At 43.4% G+C, this 25,447-nt stretch overlaps 2 protein-coding genes across 5 annotated transcripts in view; both read left to right on the top strand.

Annotated features, from left to right (window-relative positions):
- LOC139387588 (retinoic acid receptor RXR-gamma-A-like) overlaps positions 1–7,900 on the top strand; it is a 42,168-nt gene extending 34,268 nt beyond the window's left edge. For 2 of the 4 annotated variants that reach the window (XM_071133935.1, XM_071133931.1), the window contains 5 exons: positions 5,464–5,593; positions 5,822–5,954; positions 6,202–6,293; positions 6,563–6,668; positions 7,154–7,663. In XM_071133935.1, the coding sequence (XP_070990036.1) occupies positions 5,464–5,593; positions 5,822–5,954; positions 6,202–6,293; positions 6,563–6,668; positions 7,154–7,301 (609 nt within the window). In that variant the 3' untranslated portion in view covers positions 7,302–7,663. Of the gene's footprint in view, positions 1–5,463; positions 5,594–5,821; positions 5,955–6,201; positions 6,294–6,562; positions 6,669–7,153 lie in introns of all 4 variants that reach the window. The other 2 variants (XM_071133933.1, XM_071133932.1) reach the window with 2 other exon arrangements.
- A 3,507-nt stretch (positions 7,901–11,407) lies between these two features.
- Positions 11,408–19,555, top strand: LOC139386710 (proteoglycan 4-like). The gene is made up of 13 exons (XM_071132544.1): positions 11,408–11,483; positions 11,656–11,772; positions 12,017–12,130; positions 12,365–12,427; positions 12,589–12,684; positions 13,181–13,240; positions 13,447–13,605; positions 13,871–16,336; positions 16,536–16,622; positions 16,881–17,020; positions 17,198–17,354; positions 17,468–17,695; positions 18,850–19,555. The coding sequence occupies exons 1-13, from the start codon at positions 11,408–11,410 to the stop codon at positions 18,954–18,956; spliced, it is 3,870 nt and encodes a 1,289-aa protein (XP_070988645.1). The 3' UTR covers positions 18,957–19,555.
- The last annotated feature ends 5,892 nt before the right edge of the window (positions 19,556–25,447 follow it).

Genomic DNA, 25,447 nt, shown 5'->3' with positions numbered 1-25,447 from the left:
ATTATCCGTTAGCTAGCCAGAGAAATGTTGAGCGACGTTAGCCAACTTATCTGATCAAATAATTTAGTTTTTATATGGTGTGAAAATTTGCTTGCTAATAAAGTCAGACAGCTAACGTTAGCTAGCTAACATTACAACATTAGATGAGCTAACATTAGTAAAACTAACCAATTCGCTACAGAATTAACTGGTATACAAGTCCTTGCCGTTCCTCAAGTTATAACGCGTTAGTTGATTACTGGACCCTGGCAATCTGTGTGAAATGTTAACTAGCTAACGAACTAACCACTATCTGTTAACTAATGTTTTCCCTCTACAGTATGTGGTTAATTTTGACAGCTGCCTCTAATTGGGAACCATACCAGGCCAAACACATAGAAATATAAAACATAGGAAAAACACATAGAATGCCCACCCCAACTCACGCCCTGACCAAACCAAAATAGAGACATAAAAAAGGAACTAAGGTGACATTTGTTGTGTTGAACTTGCCAGTAACACGTGTGTGTGTGAGGGGGGGGGGGTGAATGTGAATGTTATCTTTGCACACATGTAGCCTTGGGCACTTGATCGATGTCTATAGTGGCCACTATAATAGTGCAAAAATAGAATGCCTGTTTGTTTCATTCTATTTCTACTCTAAGATGTTTTCTTCCCAAGAGCAATATTTAGATGTGTGTGTGTGTGTGGTCACAAGCATTCTATTATAAAGGCTGTCATGGCTAACTGCAATATTAGTGTATTGTTTTTTTCCCTCAAGACTTGACTGTCATTTGCAGTAAATTCTAAGCAACAAATAACATTGGATTGCTTTCTTTACATGTTTTAGCTGCGAGTTAGGTTCACGTGAACTACTTTTTTTTTTACACACAGAGACTGATCATGTAGATCATATTCTTTGTTGTTTAATTAGTTTAAAGTCTGTATTTCCCCCTAGCAGGGATTTATTGCATGTTTCAGTGCCAAAAAAAAGCAAGTGTCACCATTTTGAGCCCTCAGCAGTTTGCATCCCTGAAGTATACATTGATTTAATTATGTCATATGTTTTACCCCCTACATCACTTTAAATAACTCTCAAATGCTTTTTGGAAGTCGATAAAGCAAGCGTATATGTTGGTATTATTTTGGTGGACATATTTATCTATCAGGGTGTGTAGGGTGTAAATATGATCAGTCGTGCGATGTTTTGGTATGAATCCCAATTTGGCTTTTACTCAAGACATTGTGCTTAATAAGGATGTTTAGAACTCTTACTTTTATAATACTACAGAAAACCTTCGCCAGGTTACTGTTGACACAAATGCCGCGGTAATTGGAAGGGTCCGTTCTTAAAGATTGTCTCCGTTCTTAAAGATTGTCTCCGTTCTTAAAGATTGTCTCCGTTCTTAAAGATGGTCTCCGTTCTTAAAAATGGTCTCTGTTCTTAAAGATTGTCTCCGTTCTTAAAGATGGTCTCCGTTCTTAAAGATGGTCTCTGTTCTTAAAGATGGTCTCTGTTCTTAAAGATTGTCTCCGTTCTTAAAGATTGTCTCCGTTCTTAAAGATGGTCTTCGTTCTTAAAAATGGTCTCCGTTCTTAAAGATTGTCTCCGTTCTTAAAGATGGTCTCCGTTCTTAAAGATGGTCTCCGTTCTTAAAGATTGTCTCCGTTCTTAAAGATTGTCTCCGTTCTTAAAGATTGTCTCCGTTCTTAAAGATGGTCTCCGTTCTTAAAGATTGGGGTTATGAGTCCTTGATTCCAGATGTTAGGGAAATTTCCTACACTCAGGATCAAATGAAACAGTTTTAATATAGCCAATTGAAATTTTTCACTAGTGAGTTTGAGCATCTCGTTTAGGATGCTATCAGGTCCGCATGCTTTTTTAAATTTGAGGGCCTGAAGTTTCTTATAGAGCTTCTGGTCAGTAATTGGGGAGTCTAATGGATTTTGATTGTCCTTTATAGCTTTTTCTAATCCATTCAACTTCTCATGAATTTGGCATTGTTCTGCGTTTGTGTCATTTTGAACGGTGTTGTAGAGTGTTTTAAAATGGGTTGTCCATATGTCACCAATTTGTATCTCTAATTCCTCTTGTTTAGATATTTTTTTGTTTTTTTTCCAATTTTGCCAGAAGTTGTTTGTTTATGGACTCCTCAATTAGTGCCAGCTGCTTGCTCACTCTCTCTGTCTCTCCCTCTCTCTCTGTCTCTCCCTCTCTCTCTGTCTCTCCCTCTCTCTCTCTCTCTGTGTCCCTCTCTCTCTCTGTGTCCCTCTCTCGCTCTCTCTGTGTCCCTCTCTCTCTCTCTCTGTGTCCCTCTCTCTCTCTCTGTGTCCCTCTCTCTCTCTCTCTGTCTCTCTCTCTCTCTGTGTCCCTCTCTCTCTCTCTGTGTCCCTCTCTCTCCCTCTGTGTCCCTCTCTCTCTCTCTGTGTCCCTCTCTCTCTCTCTGTGTCCCTCTCTCTCTCTCTCTGTCCCTCTCTCTCTCTGTGTCCCTCTCTCTCTCTCTGTGTCCCTCTCTCTCTCCCTGTGTCCCTCTCTCTCTCTGTGTCTCTCTGTGTCTCTGTGTGTCTCTCTCTCTCTCTCTCTGTCTCACTCTCTCTGTGTGTCAAAACGTATTCAATGTTCTAAATGCTCCTGGTCACTCTACACATGTGACTATTTGAAGTTTCATTCCAAAACTTAATATATCCATTTTCAGAAATGTTGGTAAATTCACATGAATTAAAACACATCTTGTGAAAGAGAGAGAGCTATTATTTTTTTCATCTTACCATGACATGGGCTGGTGAAAAAAAAGACTTGGCCTCCCGGGTGGCGCAGTGGTTAAGGGCGCTGTACTGCAGCGCCAGCTGTGCCACCAGAGACTCTGTCGTAACCGGCCGCGACCGGGAGGTCTGTGGGGCGACGCACAATTGGCCTAGCGTCATCCGGGTTAGGGAGGGTTTGGCCGGAAGGGAAATCCTTGTCTCATCGCGCACCAGCGACTCCTGTGGCGGGCCGGGTGCAGTGCGTGCTAAACAAGGTTGCCAGGTGCACGGTGTTTCCTCTGACACATTGGTGCGGCTGGCTTCCGGGTTGGATGGCGCTGTGTTAAGAAGCAGTGCGGCTTGGTTGGGTTGTGAACGCATTACTTTTAACCTTCGTCTCTCCCGAGCCCGTACGGGAGTTGTAGCGATGAGACAAGATAGTAAAACTATTGGATACCACGAAATTGGGGAGAAAAAGGGGTAAAATTCAAAGCAAAGAAAAGAAAGACTTGATTTTGTTTGAAATATATTACAAGGTAATTTTATTTGTTTCAACTATATTTTACAAATATCAAATAGCCGATTTATTGTATCCACCAGTTGACAGTGTATACAATGTGTGTTTTCCTTTTGGACATTTAAGCAACTTTTAGACAATTTTTATGGGGGGTGTACATGTTTTTTCATTAGGATAAATCAAGGGAAGTTTTTGTTGTTGATTATATACACTTTAGGGAATGAATTGAGAAATAATGCCATTGTCACAATTAATTTGCCGGTTAAGGATGGATTGATTCTTATTGTCGGAGTGACTCAGCCCGCTGTTTGCAGCCTCTGTGTGTTTGCAGCCTCTGTGTGTTTGCAGCCAGTCACCTATTACTGTTTCCTTTCGCTGGATCTTGGATCTCTCCTGTTCATGAGCTTGTTTAGAAAGTGTCCTCTTCGGGCCAAAAGCAACAGATATCACAAGCTCCAAACTGTCGAAGGGACCCATAATAATCTAAAGGTCCACGACACTCAAGCGCTCAAAGCTAAGGTAACACTAGGTAGCCAGCGAACGAACAGCTGAGAGTGACAGATGTCTATCTCCGCATCTGGCTGACTAAACCAGGGGTTAGCCTAAATTAATAATCCAAGCTTCTGATTATGTGCCAAAGTGTGTAAAAAAATATTTTGAGAAACCAAATTTAAGACTGAACAGATAAATATAATGGAAATGATTTGATAAATGACTCACTTTTGTGCCAGCCGCAAAAACGATATGGAACGTTGAAATGCATCTGGACAGTGCATATAGCCAGAGTCATACACTGAGTGCGCAAAACATTAGGAACACCTGCTCTTTCCATGACAGACTGATAAGGTGGATCCAGCTGAAAGCTATGATCCCTTATTGATGTCACCTGTTAAATCCACTTCAATCAGTGCAGATGAAGGGGATGATTTTTAAGCCTTGAGACAATTGAGACATGGATTGTCCATACAGTATGTACCATTCAGAGCATGAATGGGCAAGGCAAAACATTTAAGTGCCTTTGAACGGGGCACGGTAGTAGGTGCCAGGCGCACCGATTTGAGTGTGTCAAGAACTGCAACGCTGCTGGGGTTTTCACGCTCGACAGTTTCCCGTGTTTATCAAGAATGGTCCACCACCCAAAACGACATCCAGCCAACTTGACACAACTGTGGGAGGCATGGGCCAAAGGCGGTGCAACTCGATATTAGGAAGGTGTTCCTAATGTTTTGTACGCTCAGTATATTGAGTTGGGCTAACTTTTAGAATTTTGAATATTGTTATAATTCTATATATTCAGTTACATTGCATTTTTTTTAATATATTCCCCATGTAATGTTAATGGGCTGATAACATGGCTACCATAGAATTTTGCAGTGTCATGTATAAATGCATCATAATGCTCATTACTAGAGATGTTCTGTCATAAACCCTCAAAGTTCCAGAATGCTGTGAAAATGGCAGCCATATTGGTCAGGGGGAAATTCAAACCAGTCAATTGTTATGAATGGCAGTAGATGCATAATCCTGATTTTACTTATGCAGGAAAATAAAAGTAAGGCATTTCATGTATCAGAAATTGTGTAATATAATTAGTGTCAATCTAAAATATTATCATATAATTTTAAATACAGTTTATAAAAAAAGGGTTTATAAAATATATATATTTTTTTACATGTAAACAGACCATACATTTCTACATTTTTATTTAATTGGAAAGCTCCGAGTGCTATTATATGATACAATATCAGTATTTGCATTTACAACTATCATAAACTGATTTCAGCCATTTCAGACCACATGTCCATTCTTGTATTCCACTTCCTAATTATATTATTCATGGGAGCTAACATGGCTGCCATAGAATGTTGTAGAGTGTCATATAAATGGATCATAATACTTTTAAACACGTGGCTCTGGACATAGTGCTTTTCGGTATGAAACAAGTGTGTCCGATATGTCGCTTAGCAGAAAAACCCGTTCGAAAGCACATATGAAGTAAATGTTTTAAAAGAACAGCCAAAATTCATACACTTAGAAAGGGACACCCATGAGCATTAATTTCCGATGGAAGAAATTCAAATGTAAAAAATGTGTGTTTATCGCATTTTGGATTCAACCCCCCCCCCCCCCCCCCCCCCCCATTTGTTCCATCTATACTCCGTTTCCTCTTTCATAGTCGATTTACTGAATGTTACATGTGTGTCTGTCTGTCTATCCGACAGACGAACGACCCGGTCACCAACATCTGCCAGGCAGCAGACAAGCAGCTATTCACCCTGGTGGAGTGGGCCAAAAGGATCCCCCACTTCTCTGAGCTGCCCCTGGACGACCAGGTCATCTTATTACGAGCAGGTAGACTCCAGCTACAGCACAGCTCACCAACCAGATCACCATGCATGTTCACTTCCCATAGTGCTTTACTTGCGGCGGTAAAACAGTACAGTATGTTTCATTAGCGTCACCCACCCATGACCTACTATTACACAGACACGCCCTCACCCCTCTGGACAAGTACATTGTTCTAGTCACAATCCAAGTTAAACTCACCCGTTAACCACTGTGCATCTCTCTCTCTGTCAGGCTGGAATGAGCTGCTCATCGCCTCGTTCTCCCATCGCTCTGTGACAGTGAAGGACGGGATCCTCCTGGCCACGGGCCTCCACGTCCACCGCAGCAGCGCCCACAGCGCAGGAGTGGGCTCCATCTTTGACAGGTCCGAGAAAAATACCTTTGTCAACAGTGTTACTCCTTGACGTTTGGAATATGGATACCATAGACCGCAATGCATAGCCAACACTATAGCGTCATCTTCTGTAACACGGTTAAAAATCTAGCCCTATTTCTACAGCAGTAGACATGTCTGTACTGATAGTTTGTTGAGCATCTATAGATGGACTGACCAAATAAAGTTGTTTTTTTTCCTATGACATGGTGTTTTCTTCCCGTGTTGTGGTCTCCAGAGTGCTGACGGAGCTGGTGTCTAAGATGAAAGACATGCAGATGGACAAGACTGAGCTGGGCTGCCTCCGAGCCATCGTCCTCTTCAACCCAGGTAACTACAATCAACGAGGAATACAACAGAGGAGGCTAATCCGGAGAGGAAGAGGAGAGTGGTCATCCTCGTTCATTTGAGCAGTCACGATATTCATCCAATAGGCCAATCCGTTTTTTTCCCCCAACATCATTTCAACTTTCTAAGTCACCAGCCACCATGTCTTACAAACTCATTACAATCACACTTCTTCAGGAAGATATGCCGTGTTTGACATAGACTGTGTGCACAAGAGTAAGTTCCTGTCTATGAATGTTCTCTGCTTCCAGATGCCAAGGGCCTGTCTAATCCTACAGAGGTGGAGGCCCTGAGAGAGAAGGTGTACGCCTCGCTGGAGTCCTACACTAAACATAGGTACCCAGAGCAGCCTGGCAGGTCAGTCTCACACCGTCAGCTTATTTTAGTGTCTGCTCCTTTCACGCTCGATCATGCACACTAATGTCCAGCCATTCAGCAGTATCACATGTCTCACTCAAAGGCTCTTCCGATGCAGCTGTTGAAAGCACAGGAGGTTGAAGGCACCTTAATTAGGGAGAACGGGCTTGTGGTAATGACCGGAGCGGAATTAGTGGAATGGTATCAAATAGATCCACCACATGGTTTCCAGGTGTTTGATGCCATTCCTTTTCTCCGTTTCAGGCCATTGTTACGAGCCGTTCTCCCCTCAGCAGCCTCCATTGGTTGAAATAAACTAAATAGAGGCTCTAATTTCTTCATATTCCTTCTCCACTTTAAGACTTTAAGATGATATGTCAAAATTAATCTTTATGGTTTGTGTGTACCATTAAAAATCATGAATAGGCTCTGAAATGACACCCCAGACTAGAGTAATTTTATCTTTTATCTCCTCTCCCGGTCAGATTTGCCAAGCTGTTGCTGCGTCTGCCTGCGCTGCGCTCCATCGGCCTCAAGTGTCTGGAGCACCTCTTCTTCTTCAAGCTGATAGGAGATACGCCCATAGACACGTTCCTCATGGAAATGCTTGAAGCGCCGCACCAGATCACATGACACGAGTTGTATCCATTGTAAATACCCCCTGAACCCAATTCCCAGATCCCCTACCCTTACCCCAGAGTGCAACTGCTATGAAATCAAACTTGAGAGTTCTTAACTTGCATATTTTGTACCAACCACAATTAATAATGTGAAAATAAAACGTTCCTATTGGTATTTTAAGAAAATGCAACACTGTAAAAGGTGAATTCTAAAGAAGGATTTTTTTTTTTGTAAATAGAAGAGTATTAATTATCAGATCTAGCAACAACTGAATGCAACATGAAGTCTTATTTTATTCAGTGATGAATAGTATGAAGTACAATGTCACTAGCATAGAATGTCTGTGGGAATAAAATACAAAAGACGACTTTGAACGTGATGTCCGGTCAAGTCATTGTGCCTCGCCTTCACCGTTTATTCTTAACCTCAATCTGATTTGATTTGAATTTCAGTTAGAAAAGAGAACACGACTAAATAACTCACATTCTATACATACATGTGTGGCAGAGAAGAATCCCAGCAGAGTTTATGAACAGAACCTTACCCTTCTAAATAATCCAGACGTCTGTTTTTTACACTTTTAATAAAGTCAATGGTATGCGGTAACATCATGTGCGGCGTCCTATCGTAAATGTCCTTTGCATTGGTGAAGTAACCTATCAAAAGAGAGCACAAGCAGTGTTGGAAAGCATGAGTATGGGAAATGCGTGGAAGTCCCAAACAGTAGTAACACATGGAACCCCAGTTGATTTTATAACGCCAGTGGACCAACCAACAGCTCTCCTACTTGCCATACCTCCATTTGTGTTTCATTAGTGAAACTGTAAAATACTAGCTAATTACTCTTCTGAAATTAGAGAGGTGTCTCATAAACAGTCTGAGTTACACACAAAGTAAGGACACGTGTGTATCGCTAACTACTGCTCTTGTAAGTTACAACATGCAAGGTACATAATATTTAGTCACAACATTGCTCATCTTTGTTTCAAAAGTAGACTACAGTACACATGAGTATTTTCTACATGTCAAAGGTCGTCGTGAAATCCTTCTTTCAAGAGTAGTGCCACATTTCACAGACGCTCTTATCCAGAGCAACTTATAAGAGCTATTAGGGTTAAGTGCCTTGCTCAAGTGTACATCGACAGATTTTTCACCAAGTGGGCTAGGGGATACGAACCAGCAGACTTTTGATTACTGGCCCAACGGTCTTAACTAATAGGCCACCTGCCACCCATACAGAAATACAGAGGTCCCTCTGAATTATAACTACTGATCTAAGACTAGTTTCTTGATCGTCATGGCCAAATGCCAGCCATATTATTTAGATAGGACCATTTTGCTGACCTTGGTCACATGGAAATAGGCTATAAACTGGGGTCCAGAGTTTTTCACGGTTGTGTCACGAGGTCAGGAAAAACTCATGGCCCACCAGCAAGGCAGACACACAGGCCACACTGAACGGTGCTGTAAAGTATAGCAGCTTGGATAATTCAGATTGACAGGAAGCAATGGGCTGAGCCTGTGACCTTCACCTCACCCACCACTGTGAGTCCAGTCCAGAGGCGGACCGAGACAGACGTCATGACAAGCTCTGGATGCCTTGCCAGCCAGTGTTCCTGTGTTCCTGTGGTCTGGATGCTGAACAGACTTAAAACTCTGGGACAACTTTAAAAAATATTGTCTGTAGGCAGGCAGCTGGGTAGCATAGCCTAATTAGCCCTCCAACACACAGCTTCTACAGACCACCTTTTACAAGACTCTGAATTGTTTCTTTTGTTTTTTTTGACAGGGAGTCAATGCTGAGACCAAGGTCTCTTTTCCAGATAAGCCCTGTATAGAACCACAATACACATCAAGAAGCACATTCATATACACAATAGAATACACGTTATTATACACAACAATACACGAAAAGCAAAACACAGTCATAAAAAAACAGACACCTTTTCCAGTATAAAGGTCCCCTAACAAGCGTCTGAAATGCCCTAGAAGCACCGATTCCTCCCATTTTAAAATGCATTGTAGATCATTCCACACGCAAGGCGCAAGGAAGCCAACGGCTGATCTATCTAACTCTCTAGACACCAAAGGAGTCTCCAGTCTCCAACCCTGTGAACAGGTTTTTGTAACTTATGATTTGAAATCTTAACAGTGATGTCAGGTAAGTCGGAGGTCTGTGGGAGCAGGGCTTTGCAAACAAAAGGAGCGTAATGGTGTGATTTAGGTGACTTCAACAAGGTCCAGCCAACCTTCTGGTAAAGAATACAGTGATTAGTCATAAAATTGTCTCCTGTGATAAAACGAAGGGAGCTACGAAAACAACGGCAGCTGCACTTCGATAAGTAGAATCACCATAATCAAGAACGGGTAGAAAGGTTGACCTGCACAATCTGCTACCTGCTGACTAGAGAGAGACAAGATCTGTAAAAAAAAGAAAAAATAGAAAAAAAGTACAAGAGAGAATCAGTCCTTTTGAGGTCAACAACCTGTAGCATTCAACGTCTTTCATATAGACCTGCCGCTGTTGGGTCTAGGCTTATTAGATCTTGTCAACTCATACACAATTCGGAATCGAAGATTGTTGTTTTTGGTCAAAAACAAGTGTTTATGTGAAGCCAAGAGCATGTGCCAAAGCATGTGTGTAGCGTGTGGGTGTGTTTAAGAGTGCTCTTTGAAGCGCTCCCTATTTTCATTCTTAAAACGTATGGCCTCGTACAGGCGTTTTGAATAATGTCTACAACATGTTCGTAGGAGGGGTAGAAGACATTACCTCAGAACAGAACCAGGAGAGAATAATGTTAAATCTTGAATGGACTCTTTTGTTCCAAACGCTCCACAAGCGTCAAGAGGTCGGCCACCTCACAAAGAAGCCGCTGCTTAATTAGCACTTGTTTTTTCAATCACGGATGGTAGTGAGAGTAACTGCTGTGTTGGGGTACGCCTCTCATTGTTATTGTGGCAAGACCAAATGACTGGAAGATCTTGTGTTGTACATAAGACCTACTCTGAGAGAGATGAAGGCCACAATAAAGGTGTGCTAAATGATATACGTTCAAGTCATAGCACACAATTCAGTTGCTACATTATCACTTGGGTCCGGGAGATTTTCCTGACCAGATGACCTGGCAAGGGACAAACTTTAAGAGCCCACTTCACGTGGTCAGGACAAATTCAGGACCCCAATTATCACATTATAGAGGATTTGAATGTGCCTAGTAATGGTGCATCATGTTCCAGTGAGTTACTGGAAAGAACACTATACTCCAGCCAAAGAATACATTTAAAATATCACGTAAAGAATCTACATCTGTTCTTTCTGTTGCTTAATACAGTATTATCATATTGGTTTTATGTTCAAGCCCTGAGAGTGAAAGCTTGACCACGCTCTGCGGTCCGACCACGTTGTGAATCACATGAGAAAAATCCAACATTTTAACCATCTGAGGTTGTTTGGCGAACTTTAATAAAGATAATAGCAACCAATTAAACGTGTAGTCGTTTGAGTCCGCACAGAGTTGCGGGAACAACCATGCAGGTCTGGTTAACAGAAGGAACATGGTGTGTTTTTTGGGGGCCCTTGTAAATGCAAGGCCGTCACCTCGCTGTGATGTCATCGTTGTCTATGGCCACAGATGCTCTTCCAGTTTTTTATAGCACGCCTCAACACGCCTGGCCAGTCTAGTTCTACTTCCTGTGAGTGCGTAGGAGGTCTCTGCATCATTTTGTGGTTTTAATTGGGGCTGTATTTGGACTAATTAAAAATGTCCTGCCCTAGCTGTCACTCCAAAAGCAGCCGTTCACACTATATAAAGGCCATTGGGAGTTAGGGAGAGCAAGGTGAGTTGACTGGAGTTGACTTGTGTGAAGGTGATTGGCTTTCTCTTATTTTCAGTTTATAATCTTATAATTATTTCTATGTATTTCAGGGACCTATGAAGAAGAATATGTGAAGAGAGCGCATTCTTGTTTAGTTATGGTTGGACCATTGGAATGTAACTTTGTAACACTCCGTTATGAATAAAATCAAAGAGGAAGATTATTTTTTCCTCCCCTAGAAAGGACAAAGAAAGGTATTTCACGCGCTTGTTTCTCTATTCTAGTTGGGACTGAAACTCATGATGACTGCATCATCGCTGCTGGCTGCCCTCGTGGTGGTGACCTGCGCTGCTCTTTTGCCATTCTCTGCTGCTCAAAGTAAGAAGCCATTGTCTGGTACAGGGGCCACATTATGTGCTGAATATGTTGTGACACTGTCAATGTCAACAGTTCTGTAAGTCGCTATGGACCTTTTTTCGTGGTAGCACTAAATGTACAGGGATTGTTGTTTCTGAGCTCATCCCCTATTACCCGTGACCCCAATCTGCAGCCAGTTGCAGTGGTCGATGTGGTGACCCATTCGCTCGTGGTCAGCCCTGCCAGTGTGACGCCAGCTGCCTCACTCACGACGAGTGCTGCAAGGACTTTGAGGCTCTCTGCACTTTCGGTAAGACTGATGCCATCACTATGATATTACTATGCCATAATACAATTCTCAATGATGTCAATGTAATTAGGATGGTTATTCATTAAACATTAGAGTCTGCATATATGCATGGATGGTAACATGTGTTGATGTACCTGAAACTCCAACTATGTGACGGGCCAAGTCATCCATCAATGGTGTAGGTAACAGGACCAAAGTGTGTGTGTGTTGGTGAATATCATGGTCTATTTCTTCTCTCTTGCAGGTGAGTCGTGCAGTGGTAGGTGTGGTGAATCGTTCAGACGAGGCAGGCTTTGTGAGTGTGACCCAGGCTGTGTCCGCTATGACACCTGTTGCCGTGACTACCAGAACCACTGTGGTAGGAACAACAACTATCTTTACGAAAAGACTAATCACAGAATATCCACATTTCATCATGATATCTGAGTTAGTTCAATTTAACCAGTACAATGCAACCAATAATCAATTGAATTCGTCTGTCCCACAAAGAACAGGCCTAAAGAACAATGTAGTAAATTATTATGTTAATTATGTTCTAATTGTAAAAAAAAAAAGCACAAATATCACAATATCAAACTTTCTTCTGTTTTAGATGCCACTACAACTCCACCACCAACTCAGAGGATCAAGCCCGACGCCAAGAAAAAGGCAACAGGTTCAGTTACTATCTTTGTCTTTGTAGCAAAGTAACTGCATGGTTCAACAGGTCTTGTGTACCCTGATTATACTGTAGGCCAAACAGTCTCTGGATGCTAGGTTAGAGTGGGCCATTTTAAACAGTAGAAACATTAGCTTATTGCAATGAATTTTCTTTAGTGCCTCCCAAGAACAAATCCATCAGCGAGACAGAATTGATGAGTCTCAAATCTACCAAGAAACCTTCAAACAGCGAGAGTGAGGAAAGCAGCCAAGGTACGTGTGTACCTGCCATGTTGTGCATTTTAGATGGGGCCCTGATTTTCTACTGACCGTATGACTCCCAGGAAAAACTCAGGGCTTTCCATTGGCTGTGTGATAACCAATGGCATAGAAAGGCTTCAGAAACCTACAATAGACTGAGGGAACAATAGTGTCAATCGTCAAATCATTTAAACAAGGCAATGCTTGTGGACTGGAAGAGCAGCTAGCTTCCATTTGGTTACATGGGCTGATCAGTGACTGCATGTGAGAATGTAACCCATAACAGGCCTCTTTAGGCTATTGGCAGGGTTGCGTAGGTTACTTTCTAAATGTAATGTGTTACTCCCCAACCCTAGCTATTGGTGTATGGAGGTCAGATGAGATAGAAGCGATAATTGTACTGTTACTTGCAACAGTTTCCAGGGGCTGAGCATGTGTATCTCTACGCCCTCTGCGTCTCAGTACACAACCGTTGTTCGATTTATTGTGTTTTTTGTTGTGTTTTCAGACCAGAGCCAGACCATATACCCTTCTCCATCCGACCTCTTCCCTGAGACTCAGGACTATGGTAAGTTTAGGCTATCGGTGATGCTCTTGTCCATCATTGACACTGTCAGAACACGGCAACAGAGAAGTGAAGAGATTGAGAACTGAGCAACACAATTGATTAAGAACAACAGCTACCAACATGCTAGACTCAGTCAATGTTTTATATTTTTCTATGGTAGGTTTACCCCAGTGGATTCCTGTAACCTGTTTGTGTGTTTCACACAGATACCAACGGCCCTTACCCTGGATCCAGCAGCCCGAAGAGCCAGAGGGACTATTCTCGTTTCTCTGAGGACCCAGCTTCCCCTTTGAGCCCTGACTTCTACCCTCTGACTGACAGCTTCAATGTTCCCAGCTCCACCGCCCCAGATACTGTCATGGATGGTGAGAGCTCATACAATTGTGAAACATACAATATGACAAAGTGTTTGGTTAAAGTATTGTCTGAGAAAGTGACAGAAAGGCTGGTTATTATTTATGTTTTGAAGTAGTCGAGCGACAAGGGCAACGTTCTTAATGCATATCAGTAGACTTAGGAGAAATCCAATGTTTTCTCTGATAGCTGATGCATTGTGTAGTAGTTTGTATGCCAGCTTGTGTTTGTTTGTATGTACGTGTTCTAACATCCTTCATCTTACCTCATGTGAAGCTCTGAGTGATTCAGCCACCAGTCTCTTGGAGGGCATCTCCCTCCTCCTCCCTACACCCATGGCCACCACTCCCTTGGCCCTGTCTTCCTTCACTGGTCAGCTACCTGGATCTGCTAACTTCCCATCCACTGGCTTGCCTATGCCCAGCCAGGGTGGAGCCTCAGCAGATAATGCTGGCCCCCTGGCCCTGTTGTCTGGACCTCCCCTGCTCCCTACTCTGGCAGATATCGCCAAGGCCTTGGGACTAAAGAACCCCATCACTCTGGCAGACATAGCCAAGGCCATGGGCCTCAACACTCCTAATGACCCAATCACTTTGGCAAACATAGCCAAGGCCTTGGGGTTCAACAACCCCAACGATCCTAAACCTCCCCAAAACCCCAAGAACTCCATCCTTCTGGCAGACATAGCCAAAGCCATGGGGCTTAACTCCCCTAATGACCCAATCACTTTGGCAAACATAGCCAAGGCCTTGGGGTTCAAGAGCCCCAATGACCCTAAACCCCAGCAAAACCCCAGCTCTCTGGCAGACATAGCCAAGGCCTTGGGGCTCAACTCCCCCAAGGACCCCATCACATTGGCAAACATAGCGAAGGCCTTGGGGTTCAACAACTCCAATGACTCTAAACCTCCCCAAAACCCCAACAACCCCATAACTCTGGTAGACATAGCCAAGGCCTTGGGGCTCAATAGCCCCAACGACCCCATCACTTTGGCAAACATAGCCAAGGCCTTGGGATTCAACGACCCCAATGCTCCTAAACCCCCCCAATACCCCAGCTCTCTGGCAGACATAGCCAAGGCATTAGGGTACAACAACATCGACCCCATTACTTTGGCAGACATAGCCAAGGCCTTAGGGCTCAAAAAAGAAAACAACCCCTTCACTCTGGCAGACATAGCCAAGGCCTTAGGGCTCAAAAACCTCAAAGACCCCATTACTTTGGCAAACATAGCCAAGGCCTTGGGGCTCAAAGACCCCAGCACTCTGGCAGACATAGCCAAGGCCTTAGGGTTCAACAACCCCAATGACCCCAAACCCCCCCAAAACCCCAGCTATCTGTCAAACATAGCTAAGGCCTTAGGGCTCAACAGCCCCAACGACCCAATCACTTTGGCAAACATAGCCAGGGTCTTGGGGCTGGACGACCCCAACAAACCCATCACTCTGGCAGACATAGCCAAGGCCTTGGGGCTCAATGCCTCCAGCAAATTGGCAGACATAGCCAAGGCCTTGGGGGTCAAGAACATCAACAAACCCATCACTCTGGAAGACATAGCCAAGATCTTGGGATTCAAAAACCCCAAAGATCCAAACACTCTCCAAAATCCCAACACTCTGGCAGATGTAGCCACGGCCTTGGGGCTCAGTGACCCCAATAAACCCATCACTCTGGCAGACATAGCCACGGCTTTGGGACTTAATGACCCCAGCACTCTGGCAGACATAGCCAAGGCCTTGGGGGTCAAGAACCCCAACGACCCTAAAAGAACTAACACTCTGGAATACATAGCCAAGGCCTTGGGGCTCAACGACCCTAACAAACCCATCACTCTGGCAGACATAGCCAAGGCCTTGGGGGTCAACAACCCCAATGACCCTAAACCCCTCCAAAACCCCAACAAACCTATCACTCTGGCAGACATAGCCAAGGCCTTGGGGCTCAAAAACCCCAACAACCTCTTTACCCTGGCTGACATAGCCAAGGCTTTAGGGCTCAAAACCCCCAAAGACCCCATCTCTTTAGCAAACATAGCCAAGGCCTTGGGGCTCAAAGACCCCAGCACTCTGGCAGACATAGCCAAGGCCTTAGGGTTCAACAACCCCAACGACCTTAACCCCCCCCAGAACCCCAGCTATCTGGCAGACATAGCTAATGCCTTAGGGCTCAACAGCCCCAATGACCCAATTACTTTGGCAAACATAGCCAGGGCCTTGGGGCTGAACGACCCAAACAAGCCAATTACTCTGGTAGACATAGCCAAGGCTTTGGGTCTCAATGACTTCAGCACTTTGGCAGACATAGCCAAGCCCTTGGGGGTTAAGAACCCCAACAAACCCATCACTCTGGCAGATATAGCCAAGGTTTTGGGATTCAAAAACCCCAACAACCCTAAAACCCCCGGAAACCCCAACACTCTTGCAGACGTAGCCACGGCCTTGGGGCTCAACGACCCCTACAAACCTATCACTCTGGCAGACATAGCCACAGCTTTGGGATTCAATGACCCCAGCACTCTGGCAGACATAGCCAAGGCCTTGGGGGTCAACAACCCCAATGACCCTAAAATACCCAACAACCCCAACACTCTGGCAGACATAGCCAATGCCTTGGGGCTCAACGACCCCAACAAACCCATCACTCTGGCAGACATAGCCAAGGCTTTGGGACTCAAAGACCCCAGCACTACGGCAGAAATAACCAAGTCCTCGGGCTACAACAACCCCAACACAGGTCTACCAGGTAGGGATGCTTTGTTGTGTTTCTACATCAGTAACCTTTATAATGTCTACTGCATCAATTGAGTATTGATTTAATGTGCATGTAATCAGTGTCAAGTAGGTATTTAACAATTAAACAGTAAGTTATACTATGACAACATTAAACATTGTTCACAATTTGAATGGCTTCTCCCGACACGGACGTGCACTCTTTACTCTAGATGCCGACAGTAACCCAGACCTCTGCAGTGACTTGCCCCTCAACGGATTGACCACTCTGGCCAACGGCACCATTCTCATCTTCAAGGGTATGTGTGTGTGTGGAGCATAGTGGCCAAGCTCGTGGCTAGCTCTTGGCTAGTTCTGTCCTATCTCACTCATTACTTACAGATCAAATACTTATGAAGGTCAAGTAGCTTTTCCAAAGCAGCAAAAAAAAATATGAATAATTGTCTACTACTTTCCTTTCCTGAAATAGCATAACAATGTGTAGCCTAAAACCCTAAAGGAAATAGTTACTTGATGCATCGTTTCCTAATGATTGTGGTTCTGTTGCCCCCAACCAGGTCATTTCTTCTGGACCATAGATCCCATCACCAAGGACCATGGGCCAGCTCACAACATCAGAGAGGAGCTGGGCATCCCCTCCCCCATCGACAGTGCCTTCACCCGCACCAACTGCCAGGGAAAGAGCTACATCATCAAGGTACTGTAGAACTGCCGGGGAAAAAACCTAGAACCTGGGAAAAGCTCAGTGGGTTGGGGTAGTGGAGATGCCTAGGTGGAACCTAATGACCTAAACACTTTTGATGGGATTGGGATATTGTCACACAGATCCTTTTTGCATAGCCTATATAATGTCCCCATCTCTTGTCCATCTCAGGGTGATGACTACTGGAGGATGGACAATGGCAACATGGAGCCTGGTTACCCCAAATCTGTTGCCTCTGGTTTTCATGGTCTGACTGGCACCATCACTGCAGCCCTGCCTGTGCCTGCTACCAGGAGGAGGCCTGAGTCTGTCTACTTCTTCAAGAAAGGTAAAGGAGAGCTTGAGGATTACCACTACCTAACCTACTCCCATTGTTTAACATGATGAGTTACACCAATGAGTTCGCTATACTCAATCCACATCCATTTCTTTCTCCCACAGGAGGCACCATGCAGAAATACTCGTACCATGCTGGAAGTAGCACTGTCTGTGGCAAGAAATCCAAGCCCAGCGCAAAGAAACGCCACGCTCGCCAAACAGAGATGAGTCTGGGAGCCGAGATCAACATCAAGCTGGCTCTGAAAGGCTTTCCCTCGTCAGTGACCTCAGCGGTGTCTGTCCCCAGCCCCAAGAAGGCCGACGGATACGACTACTTCCTCTTCGCTGGACGTAAGTCTTCGACAATGTTCACGATGTACTGTACATCTGATAACCAAAATATCTATTACATCAGCAAAATACTGTTTATGGGTCTTTCTAGAAACTCGGGTACCAGTGAGGATTCAATCAAATTCACGAGTTGATTTAAAACCTATGTTTAACCGTTATCAAGGTTGGTGTTCTGACGATTTGTCCAAAGTCATGCGACATGAAACATTACTTTTCTGTCCTTGCATTTATGGCAGTGTAAGTTGTCGTCATGTCATATATTAAGCATTAATCAGTTAAATTAAAGAACTTGAACCCTGTATCTAGCAGTCGGACAGTTTTTGGTATAGAGATCTCAGATATGCAGTGTAATTACGTAACATTTTGTGTCTCCTTACGTTACGGGGTGAAAACAGTTAATGGGCACACAAATCCAAAACAATATATGCACTGCAAAACTGAAAGCTTCTAACCCGACAGGGTCAACTTACCTTCATACGTAAAACATAAATTGATATGGTCATTTTAACGTGGTTCTTCAATAATTATGCACAATACTTGTTGGCTGCGCATTTGGTGTCCAGTTGATTACTAAGCATGCTAATAAATACCCATAGACTTACAGTCATTGCGCTAACGCTAGTTAGCATTGGCTTGGACTTACCTCAAACTTCCTTCATACGGGACACAGACATCAAAATGGTATCCAAAAGTTCATCTGACTCTGGGGAAGTAGAAAAAGGGCCTAATTGCCAAAATCTCAGAGTATCCCTTTAAAGGATTATCCTAGGCCTATGTTGATGTATAGGAGGAGTTATGGGCCAACATGCATATATTCACTTGTACTCCTCTAAGTACACATGTGGAACGGCATGAAAATATTTTTTTATTTAAAACCATTTTGAAATGTTGAACCCAATGTCAGACATTGGCCCCATTATTTATAGAAAGACCCTTATACAGAAAATACCAGTCCAAAATAAACAAGTCATGATCCAGTACGATAATGAAGTATTACTAATATATTCTGTCGTATGCTGTATTTGTCAGATGCGTAAACATTGCCTTGACATGCAATTCTTAAATATCCTGTGCAACTGCAGCTGTTCTGTTTAAAAAGGGTCTGGTAAAACTTTAAGTCAATATGTTAACACGAACACTATTCCCTTTTTTAGCTCTGTACTTCAACATCAAGATCTCTGGTGATCTGCCTGCCCTGGCCAAACCAGACAATGCTGATCCCCGCCAAAACTCCATCAAGAAGTGGCTCAAGTGTATCTAGAGCATTCCCTATGGATGGACCAACAACGCACAGAGCACACCTATGGCAACCATTTTCTTTATTTTTTTCCATATTAGGAAAACAAAAGCAACAGAACAATTATTCTTCTTGAAAATAAATTTATCAAAATGTACACTTTTAAAGCACATGGTATCTGCTGATACAAAATTGGGAAGAAAGAATCTAACCATTGCTCTCGCTCTCTTACGATCACAAATTGGTAGGATTTATTTTATTAGACTTAGACACTATGATTGAGACTTGGGAGTAAGGGAATGGAGCAGTCCATGATGACATCATTAGCGGGTTAAGTTTCCTCTACCGAAAGGGAGTCTTCAAGCCCATACCTTGAATGGAAGGGGTGAGAAGAGAAGAGGCCATTAGACATCATCCAAAATTGCCACTTCAAGACGTTTATAACTCTCCATTGTGTTTCTTAAGCTCGGCTCACTAGAGCTTCTTTGAATGTTGTTTTGATGTGCATTGAAATAGCTACCTCTCTGAACTCAAACATCAGCTAAAACGTTTGACAAGACATCACGTTAAGACCACACCAGGGGGGTTTAAATATCTCTTGCATGACCGCAACCCTGCTCCAACCATCCTTGTGTCACATGTAATCCGACATGCCAAACAAAAGTATACAATGTGTCCTTTGTGTCGCTTACTTTCTCTGGCTTTATCAGACTAATAAAAAAAAGCTTCTCATCTACTTTGTTGTGCCATGTGGTTCTATGACGTAAGAGTGCGGTGGCAATGCCACTGCTTTAATTGAATGGACTCATACCATGTTGTTCTGGGTTAAAAGTGGCTTCAAGACTTAAAAAGTCAATGGGGATGAACGCTCATCTCCTCTGTGGAGACGGCTGCCTGCCTCCGTTGGCTGTCGTCATGGGCAGAGAGTGCTGGGCAATGGGGCGGCCGGAAGGCTTGGGCTTCACACTGCTGCTGTCGAGAGAGAGTGAGAGTGAGAGTAAGAGTGAGAGAGTGAGAGAGAGAGAGAGAGAGAGAGAGAGAGAGAGAGAGAGAGAGAGAGAGAGAGAGAGAGAGAGAGAGAGAGAGTGAGAGAGAGAGACAGAGAGAGAGAGAGAGAGAGCGATAGAAATAGGTTGTAAGCAGGGATGAGAGAAGGTTAAGATAAGAGAACAAGAAAGAGAGACTGAAAAGAAAAAGTGTGTGGGAGAGTTTGAGACAAAGAGAGACTCTGAAAGAGGGAAAGCTGTACTGACTGGCCGAGCTGGAGGTGGGAAGAAAGGCTTGTGGAAGAAAGACTGGCATCGTCTGACGGCTGGGCAGAGTCCATCTCAGCCTGGCTATCCATTGACGCTTCACCACTGGTACTGAGAGGAGGTAAAAGTGTGTATGAGAAACACAAATACAGTGTTTGTTACTTTACAGCCTTATTCTAAAATGGATTAAATCATTTTTTTTCCTTCATCAATCTACACACAATACCCCATAATGACGAAGCAAAAACTGGTTTTAAGAATGTTTTGCAAATTCATTACAAATAAAAAACAGAAATATCAAATTTACATAAGTAGTCAGACCCTTTACTCTGAATATTTGGCAGCGATTACAGCCTCAAGTCTTTTTGGGTATGACGCTACAAGCCTGGCACACCTGTATTTGGGGAGTTTCTCTCATTCTTCTCTGCAGGTCCTCTCAAGCTCTGTCAGGTTGGATGGGGAGAGTTGCTGCACAGATATTTTCAGGTCTCTCCAGAGATCTGGCTGGGCCACTCAAGGACATTCAGAGACTTGTCCCGAAGCCACTCCTGAATTGCAGCCTCTGTGGGATAAACAACCACAAGGACACTAAATTAGACAAAACATTTTTGCACAGCTGATTCAGAGTACATTTTGAGTATTGTATTTGAGTATCAAGCTTGTTAGTACAGGTTACATCTGAATATCTGTATCTATGTCTGAAAGCCCATGTTTTTCTGGATGAGGTTCTTACCTGTGTGGGTTGGGGTCCCAGGCCCAGCACAGGACCAGGAGGCTGAATGTAGAGGACTGGGGGCAGGGGGTCAGCTCGGAACGGACTGGGGCAGGCAACCCTGACGGGGGTCCAGGCTGAGGCTGGGGATGGAGGAGGTAGAGAAGGAAAAGTTGGTAGTGGTACTAGGGATAGACTGTAGTTGGGGGGGGGGGGGGGGGGTTCAGACATGGCCATGGGCAAGGCCTCGTGGTGCTGCTGCTCCCTTCACCTGGAAGCAGAGGAAAGGACTTATGTCTCGGACTCTGATACGGCAGGCACTAAGTCACACACGTCTGCCTGAAGTTTCTATTCACTTCTATACTATCTGTTTATTTTCCCAGCATGGAAAGTGAGAGATGAATGTTACACAATACGGCATCCTGGGGACAGTATACTATCTATTGTTGCCCTGGGGACAGTATACTATCGATTGCTGCCCTGGGGACAGTATACTATCTATTGCTGCCCTGGGGACAGTATACTATCTATTGCTGCCCTGGGGACAGTATGAAAATAAACACAAAATACTTCGACCAGGGCGTGACAGTCAGGGTGTGATTTGGGGTGGGCATTCTATGTTTTTGTTTTCTATAGTTTTGTATTTTTATGTTTTGGCCGGGTATGGTTCTCAATCAGGGACAGCTGTCTATCGTTGTCTCTGATTGTGAACCATACTTAGGTAGCCCTTTTCCCTCCTTTCAGTGTGGGAAGTTAACTTGGTTTGTGGCAAATAGCCATTAAGTGGCACGGTTGTTTTGGTCGGCGTCATCCTAAAGAAAAGGAATATGTACGCTCACCACGCTACGCTTTGGTCGAGTTCTTTCGATGGCCTTGACAATTCGGAACCTTTACTCGGTACTTTGTTGAAGCACCTTTGGCAGCGATTCCATCCTCGACTCTTCTTGTTTATTACTCTACAAGCTTGGCACATCCTGTATTTGGGGAGTTTCTCCCATTCTTCTCTGCAGATCCTCTCAAGCTCTGTCAGGTTGGATGGGGAGCGTTGCTGCATTTGCTTTGTCATTATGGGACAGTGTTCATTGATTGATGGATTTTAAAAAATATATATATATTTTAGAATGAGTCTCTAAAGTAACAAAATGTGGAAAAAGTCCGTGTCTGAATACTTTCCGAATGCACTGTACATTCTAAATTATTTAAATGGGTCTTTCTCCATTCTGATTGTTTTATACTGTACCAAAAATAATTTCCTGCATTTTCTGCACTCATTTGATATCATTTCCACACTGCCACATACGGCTGCACAATATTGGCTAAAAATCTAGACCTGATTTTTAACCAAATGTTGAAATTGCGATTTGACTTGCGATTTAGATCAAAACACTTGGTTGAACTGTTGGAACTATGGAAATAGAATGATTATTTTAATTATATTGTTAAATATAATAGTGGGCACTTTGAATACAGTATTGTTTGACATGAGAACGAATTAAAATGCCAGGGGGAGTTATTGTGACATGGTAGGAACCAAAGTTTTGGTCAGTGTTTCCTAGGGGACCCTATAATCTTTGGCTACATTAAATGTTTTCTCTTAGCTACTTCATGTAGCTAACATAGTGATGCTTTACCTAATCCTCTTTGGTTTAGAAAATACTGTTACACAATAAGCTTGATAATGTTGGTTGTCTTTTATAAAAATAAAGAATTGTATACAATTTGTGATGAAGTCTTTTTTCTGTGAGGTGTGTGTGTACTGACCAGGCCATCTCAGAGAGCTGCTGGATGCGTTTGAGGTGGGCCTCCCTCTCAGAGTGCAGCTTCTTGTTCTCCTCCTGGCCCTCCCAGAGAGGGAAACAGGGGAGAGGAGAGTTGGTGCGCGAACGCAAAACAGCAGAGCTATTACAGGGCAAAATAAGCACATCATCAGAGGTCAATGGCCAATTTTACAGAACAAACTGCACCACGACAACAAACATCTTCACCTGTTTTAATGCAACAAATTGCCAACGCTATCTCTACAAGCATATAACTACTATTTAGTTACAGACCCCAGCTGTGTGTGCAGTGACCTCAGACCACTGTCCCCGATATCGACAGCAGCTCAAAAGCCTCATGTCTTTCTTCCTCTCAAGTCTCACCTGTAGTTGTTCCTCTCTCTGCATTGAGGCTCTCCTGTAGCTCCTTCAGAGCTCGGTCCTGGTGTCTCTGCGACCTCCTTCTCACGACGCACAAACCTGCAGGAGGGAAAGGTCAGAGCAGGTTTAACAAACTGCTTACTCACTAGAGTACTGGGAGCTTAGTCTCGGACTTAAAAGCATGCTTAAAATGTAGAATACTTTTTTGAACTAGGCTTAATTTAGTCTGGGAAACCGTCCGTGGTGTACAGTGCCTTGCGAAAGTATTCGGCCCCCTTGAACTTTGCGACCTTTTGCCACATTTCAGGCTTCAAACATAAAGATATAAAACTGTATTTTTTTGTGAAGAATCAACAACAAGTGGGACACAATCATGAAGTGGAACGACATTTATTGGATATTTCAAACTTTTTTAACAAATCAAAAACTGAAAAATTGGGCGTGCAAAATTATTCAGCCCCTTTACTTTCAGTGCAGCAAACTCTCTCCAGAAGATCAGTGAGGATCTCTGAATGATCCAATGTTGACCTAAATGACTAATGATGATAAATACAATCCACCTGTGTGTAATCAAGTCTCCGTATAAATGCACCTGCACTGTGATAGTCTCAGAGGTCCGTTAAAAGCGCAGAGAGCATCATGAAGAACAAGGAACACACCAGGCAGGTCCGAGATACTGTTGTGAAGAAGTTTAAAGCCGGATTTGGATACAAAAAGATTTCCCAAGCTTTAAACATCCCAAGGAGCACTGTGCAAGCGATAATATTGAAATGGAAGGAGCATCAGACCACTGCAAATCTACCAAGACCTGGCCGTCCCTCTAAACTTTCAGCTCATACAAGGAGAAGATTGATCAGAGATGCAGCCAAGAGGCCCATAGTCACTCTGGATGAACTGCAGAGATCTACAGCTGAGGTGGGAGACTCTGTCCATAGGACAACAATCAGTCGTATATTGCACAAATCTGGCCTTTATGGAAGAGTGGCAAGAAGAAAGACATTTCTTAAAGATATCCATAAAAAGTGTTGTTTAAAGTTTGCCACAAGCCACCTGGGAGACACACCAAACATGTGGAAGAAGGTGCTCTGGTCAGATGAAACCAAAATTGAATTTTTTGGCAACAATGCAAGACGTTATGTTTGGCGTAAAAGCAACACAGCTGAACACACCATCCCCACTGTCAAACATGGTGGTGGCAGCATCATGGTTTGGGCCTGCTTTTCTTCAGCAGGGACAGGGCAGATGGTTAAAATTGATGGGAAGATGGATGGAGCCAAATACAGGACCATTCTGGAAGTTAACCTGATGGAGTCTGCAAAAGACCTGAGACTGGGACGGAGATTTGTCTTCCAACAAGACAATGATCCAAAACATAAAGCAAAATCTACAATGGAATGGTTCAAAAATAAACATATCCAGGTGTTAGAATGGCCAAGTCAAAGTCCAGACCTGAATCCAATCGAGAATCTGTGGAAAGAACTGAAAACTGCTGTTCACAAATGCTCTCCATCCAACCTCACTGAGTTCGAGCTGTTTTGCAAGGAGGAATGGGAAAAAATGTCAGTCTCTCGATGTGCAAAACTGATAGAGACATACCCCAAGCGACTTACAGCTGTAATCGCAGCAAAAGGTGGCGCTACAAAGTATTAACTTAAGGGGGCTGAATAATTTTGCACGCCCAATTTTTCAGTTTTTGATTTGTTAAAAAAGTTTGAAATATCCAATAAATGTCGTTCGACTTCATGATTGTGTCCCACTTGTTGTTGATTCTTCACAAAAAAATACAGTTTTATATCTTTATGTTTGAAGCCTGAAATGTGGCAAAAGGTCGCAAAGTTCAAGGGGGCCGAATACTTTCGCAAGGCACTGTATAACGTCTTAGTGTGGTATTTTACTTTTGCAATCAGGAAATTCAGGTGACCGCAGATTTAGTATAATTGATTATTATGTGTGTCCCTTTCGGATAATTTGTCTTGCACCTCAACAAACAGCACAGCACAGCGAAACTAGAGGCCATGAGTAACTTGGTCAAAAAGATTGGCACTGATTGGCCTATAGGTGGTGCTGTGAAACTTTGATGTAGGCTCTTTCCTCACACTGAACACATTTGCCTCAAGGACCCATAAGGTCTGTCAGGATAGATTTTCCTCCATCTTGGACATTTTTGAAAACCTTTGAAAAACATATCATAACCCATTATCCAAATAACACCAAATAAGGAGTATAGACCCATGTCTTGACTTAGTTTGAGATGGCCGAGTTATTGATAAATCAGGAAATCAGATTTTTGGTGTCCATTTAAATCCTTTGCAAATCCCCTCCACAATGGCCTATCAAATTGAAACCTTTTTAGGTTCGTCAAATCTATGATGAACCACGTTAAATTTGCCATTCATAGCTTTAAAAAATAAG

Source organism: Oncorhynchus clarkii, chromosome 28 (assembly GCF_045791955.1).
Source record: "Oncorhynchus clarkii lewisi isolate Uvic-CL-2024 chromosome 28, UVic_Ocla_1.0, whole genome shotgun sequence".
NCBI lineage: Eukaryota > Metazoa > Chordata > Actinopteri > Salmoniformes > Salmonidae > Oncorhynchus > Oncorhynchus clarkii.
The sequence above is the reverse complement of the archived record's forward strand: the minus strand, read 5'-3'. Positions and strand labels throughout refer to the sequence as shown.